We start from the raw sequence: 5,747 nt of genomic DNA, 5'->3' as shown, positions 1-5,747 counted from the left end.
AAGAAAAGGTGTTTTGGACTTTGGGCGGAAACTGTATCAACCTGGACTGCTGGTGTTCTTTGAGGCTGAAATCTGCTTACTGCTGGAGAGGTGTCTGTGTCTTCCTCCGTGTTCCAGCAGTCAGCGGTGGGGCGTGTCTCTGCTGCACGTCCGAGCGGAGATCTGGATCTGGAAACAGAAGTGCGTGCTTCGACCTTCTGTTCAGATCTCCATGCGCACGTTGGTGGATCCACCTACTTTGGTTGCTCCTCTGGAACAAAAAAGGGCTCATCTCTTTCAGCACCAGAATCCTCACTGTCTGTTTCAGACTTTGACAATGCACTGTGCGCTCTGTCTTCCTCCAGTTCATAAAATAACTGAAGCACTTGCTCCACATTCATAAAATGACTCATTTTTACAAAAACCCCAAACAACAACAAAACACTAACCACACACGCTTTCCACCAGTAATAAAGAGAAAGCGACCACACAATCAGACCCACATGGGGTGGGTGGGCTGTGATCAAACACACGTGGGTTAGTGAATACATGTGGGGTTAGTGACTTCTGATTAGTGGAAAATTCACGAGAAAGTGAAAGTCCACGACAAAGTGGACTGCATAAAAAAGAAATCTTTTTTTTTTTTCTTCAACATTTTGGCTCACAGTATTTATGGAACACTGATTAATGACAGTATTTATTTTTACTTCTTACTTTTGGAATAATGTGGTGAAGTCTGTCCAGAGTGCAACAGAGCAGAGAAGGAAACATAATTACAGTTACAGTTACAATTATTATTTTGCCTCTGTATTCTTTACATATCACATGGATACAGTGGTTGGCACTATTGCCTCACAGCAAGAAAGTTATCCAGTCATCGAATAGTCAAGGATAGATTCCCACCTGTGGCCTTTCTGTGTGGGGGTTGTGTGGGTTTCCTCCGGGTACTCCTGTTTCCTCCCACATTTAAAAAGACATGCAGTTTAGGTGAATTGGTAACTTCATAATTGTCCAGGTCTCCCTTGCAAAATCTCATTCTCAATGGGACTAACCTGGTTAAATAAAGTTAAAATTAAAAATAGTATCACGGAGATGTAAGGAAAAACAGCCACACTGTACTAGTGTGAGTTTGGCATGCTGACCATTTTCATCATTTTCAATAAAGCAGATTTGTTGTCTCAATTCAAGATACATCTATTTCTTGAAACAAGACCATTTATCTTTTACAAATGAAGCCCCTTTAACACCAGGCCTATGTAGAGTTATGTTGTGCTGCGTATGGACTATGCCCAAAAAGTGCAGATTTGGCGTAGTCCCTGCGTAGGTTATGCATAAGCTGCTGTACGATGACATATGGTTGCGTACCTAGGTTTGCTTACAACTGCGTACGGTTGCTTACTGCCTTGTATGTAGCCCTTGGCACTATATCAAACTAGTTTTCTGTCTGTCAATCCACTCCTGCCGGCTGTCCAGAACACATTGCTGCTGTTGGAATTACAGTGGGCCTCTTCTTCCTATCAGGCTGGATGATCAGGAATTGCAGGACACAAATGCACGGCTCAAACAAACAGCTCTGGTTTTTAAAAGGCTTTACTGATGTGGTTTGCAGAGGTCGGTACACGAGTAAGCAGTCCAGAAAAAGCAGCGGTACAAAAAACACCAGGCAATCGGCGTAGTCGAAGCAACAGGCTGGAGGTCAGGTACACACTATGTGGCAGGTAGGAATACAAATGCAGGAACAGAGCTGGAATGAAGGTACAAGGCACAACAAACTGGCAAGGGACAAACACACCCAGTGAGCTTATATAACCCCAGGTGGTAATTAGCAAATCACAAACAGGTGTGCATGGAAATCACCAGAATCAGGGCATGGCCAGAGAGAGAGCAAAACATCAATCACCAAGAACCAAGAGAAAGACAAGAGAAGCAGAGACAGGCAGACCCAAGCAGAAAAACCCAGCAAGAGAATAAACAAACCAACCCCCCCCCCCCCCCCAAAAAAAATGCAAAAATAACCAACAGAACAAAATAAAACAGAAAAACAAACAAAAACTCAAACCCTGACACTTCTGTGTTTTTAAACCTTCATTGCCAGCTGCATCACTATGTTCAGACAGTGGTGCAGGTGATTCCTCATCTTTATCACTGGAATCATGCGAAGAAGGAGCAGGAGAAGATTTTCTTACCTTGGCTACGACCTCTACCTTCCTTCATGGCATGTTGCGGTCATTAAAACAGTCCTGCAGTCCAAAAATAATAAAGTCCGGCAGTGATAATTGAGTCTAGAGGGATGAATAAAATGACATTGGGTAGCATGCTATTGGGTAGGCGTGGTGTACAGTAGCATAGTGTTGCATAGACTTCCGTAAAAACTACATACATACTTTCTGTGTCCAGTGCTCTAGCCAAAATTTCACGCACCCCTTTGTGTCCCTCAGCGTATTGCCACATACGTCAGCATACGGCAACGTAAGCTTGGCATAGTCTGTACACAACATTATGCAACGCTACGTAGACCCGGTGTGAAAGCAGCTTTAAAACCTTATGATATTTCAAAAAGTCTTGTTTTGCCTGAGATATGACTCAAAACAAGATGTATTCCAGACTGTTAAGACATTCAAGATGCACTGCTTGAAAAACAAGCTCTTATATCTCATTTTAATGTTACTGTTTAGGGGAATATGTCTTATATTAAGTCTGATGAGATATTTTGACTAGAAAGTAGAACAATATGCTTGGCAAAATTTTGAGTTTGCAGTATGATGGATTTCATTCTGCAGCAAACATGAAGAATCATCTCATTTTTGTTGCGTGTGCATCAATCTCTTCATGGGGAGGTAAGACTGTTAAGCCATTCACGTAATGCTCTTCACTCAACAGGTTTGAGGTAATCAACATGCTCGGGAGAAATAAGATGGCCATCTGGATAATGACTGGCCTGTTGGCCGTCACAACTGCCTTGTTCAATCTCTACATCCTGCTGACAAGTATATGGAACTACAAGCAAAAAAACAAGTGGAGCCCCAGTGAAGCCATCATCACAGCTCTGTCGGTGGCCAACACCGTTCACCAGCTGCTCTGTTACTTCTGGATGACCATGGACGAGGTGGACCAAGCGTGCCGCATTGTTAACATGCCCTATGCAGTCATACTGGTGTTAATCTTCAGCCTGAAGTTCACCATAATGTGGGACACCAGCTTTCTCACCTTCTACTACAGCACCAAGCTGGTGGCCACACCCAATCAGTGCTACACACGCATGCAGGCCGCCATCCTCAAGCACCTGACCTTCACCATCTGTCTCATTCCTCTGTGTGGGTTGGCCACCTGCATACCAATGCTTGTGGTGCTTCATCCAGACAATAACACCAGGGTCAACCAAGACTGTGGGATTATGATCCCTGACACCGTTCCCGGGCAGATCTATGAAGCCATGTATCTGATCCTCGCTGATGTAGCACCGGGTCTGGTTATGATTAAATGCTGCATCTCCATTTCGGTCTTCCTGGCTGTACACCTCCGCAACATGAAGGCCAGCACGAACAGCGCTCATGCGCCAAAGTTCAACACTCAGCTGAGGGTGATCCAGATGGCCCTGTCCCTCGTGGTGGTTTTCATTTGCTTCCTGGTGGTCGACCTGTATGTGCACTATCAGATAGCAGTCAACCAAGAGAACGCCATCGTACTCACTTTCTTCTTCACGTCCGTCTACACCACAGCGACGGCCATGGTGCTGATCTACGGAAAAAAGACCCTGTGGAAAGCACTGATCCATGACTACAACGCCTGTGTGGGTGTCTATCCGTGTTTGTCCTGCCTGAAGATCCCAGAAAAAAACATCAAATCCAGCTCGCTTACAAAAGTTAAAAACACAGTGAAGAGCACCTAAAGAGTCTATTCAGGTTTTACATCCCACATTATGTTAAAAAAAAAAAAATAGTAATCAAGTCTCAGTGCTGTACTCACCTCTGACCATTGCTTCATTTGCAAGAAGAGTTTATGAAGGAATGAACGACAGTGAAGAGGGCAGCCATCACCGGAGTTACAAAGATCCACAGTAGACTCAGTATAGCAACAAAATAGCACTAGCAACCTGCAGGGGCGCCATCAGGGATTTTGGGCCCCATTAAAAGATATCTTACTGGGCCACCCCCCCATATTATTTTGTCAGTATTATAATTGTATTAGGGACCTCTTTGGGCCCCTGTCAATCATGAGATCCTAGAATCCTTCTCCTTAACCTCCCCTTTTCGGCACCACTGGCAACCTGCTTTGTAATTGTCGCCATGCTAGTGGTATGATGACGTCAGAGGAAAAATGTCCAGCTGAGCGTACTTTTTTCTAATACATTGGTTTATATCTACCCTCCATCAGTCTTTGATGTTACGCTAATTGTTTGGATGATATGCACAAAAAAATACCCAATATCAGAATTTATTATTTTTGCCAGCAACATATGTGCAGAATAATCAAAATGTAGGAATGTTTTAATAACCACACTATGGAATTTTAAGGTTGAGTTCATGTATTTTTCAGCAGTTTATAGTAAAATGGATTTTTCTCAAAGGCGAGCAAAGCACTTGAGGCTTGATTGCTAACAACTGGCTTCATGCTTAAATTTCTCATACTTATTTATTTTTTTTTTTGTTGTTGTTTTTCAGTATGATGGGCCTGTATGAATTCACCTTTCCTGCTTCAGCAAATGCTTATAAATCAACTGCCTGAATCCTATCTGTATGTAAATTACCATGTGTGCACAAGAAGAGTGAAATGCGTGAAATAACAGCAAACAAGAGCAATTTGAGATTTCTGACGTTCACCAAGGGTTGACGAGGTAGCAAATCATTAAATGCATATTTGTTCAAACATGTCCAAGAGTGGCTTTACAGGCTAAGGAGAACCTGATGCCCTCTGCAGCGGGTTGGGCCAGAACAGACTGGTCATGTCAGCATAGTGCTCAGCTGCTTTTTTTTTTTTTTTTTGGTCGGTGGATTGTTAATGATAGAAACCAAATCATCCGCACAGCCACAGCGCTCCAATACAAAAAGTGTATTGGAGCGCTGTGGAGCTATTGGAGTGTATTGAAACGTTACAAAATGTTACAACGTTACGAAATGTTACAGAAAGTTTTGTCTTACGTTTTTGTAACATTTCGGCATTACTTTTACGCCGAAAAGTTACAAAAAGTGTACGGAATGCTTTGGAGCTATTGGAGTGTATTGGAACGTTTCGGGCGACCAGCCCTTTCATGTTTTGTTAAATAAAGTTATTTTTGTATTGGAGCACTGTGGCTGTGTGGATCATTTGGTTTCTATCTTTGGTATATTTTTCTTGGTCCTGCACGCCTTTTTACGTGTTTTGGATGTGCATGTCTCCATTGCATCATCAGTGGATCGTTAACAGTGTTGCCACAGTTACTTTGAAACAGTAATCCAATTACTGATTACTGATTACTCCTTGAAAAAGTAACTTAGTTACTTTATTAATTACTCAATTGGAAAAGTAACAAAGTTAGATTACTAGTTACTTTTTTAGTTACTTTCCCCAGCTGCCAACAACAACCCTCTGCCACCTCAACATGACAATGATACCTGTTTTGCCAAAACTCACTTTATAGTCACCCTTTCTTGACTTTAATGAAAATAAATACTTGTTTTATAAAAGGTAAAATAAAGACATCTTTCTTGACCTCATATTTAATTGTTGACAGCACTGTAACAGTAAAACTTGCAATTTTTAACCTACATTGTTTATAAATGTAAGTATTA

At 42.2% G+C, this 5,747-nt stretch overlaps 1 protein-coding gene across 1 annotated transcript; it reads left to right on the top strand.

Annotated features, from left to right (window-relative positions):
- Positions 1-2,051: 2,051 nt before the first annotated feature.
- Positions 2,052-5,458, top strand: LOC117510209. The gene has a single exon (XM_034169828.1). The coding sequence runs from the start codon at positions 2,876-2,878 to the stop codon at positions 3,866-3,868; it is 993 nt and encodes a 330-aa protein (XP_034025719.1). The 5' UTR covers positions 2,052-2,875; the 3' UTR covers positions 3,869-5,458.
- Positions 5,459-5,747: the final 289 nt, after the last annotated feature.

The sequence above is a fragment of the Thalassophryne amazonica genome, chromosome 5, assembly GCF_902500255.1.
Source record: "Thalassophryne amazonica chromosome 5, fThaAma1.1, whole genome shotgun sequence".
NCBI classification, from domain to species: domain Eukaryota; kingdom Metazoa; phylum Chordata; class Actinopteri; order Batrachoidiformes; family Batrachoididae; genus Thalassophryne; species Thalassophryne amazonica.
Note: the sequence above shows the minus strand (reverse complement) of the source record. Positions and strands in the feature narration are given on the sequence as shown.

What these genes read in the sequence shown, in the direction of transcription:
- LOC117510209 (XM_034169828.1), top strand. Translation starts at nt 2,876, where the DNA reads ATGCTCGGGAGAAATAAGATGGCCATCTGGATAATGACTGGCCTGTTG.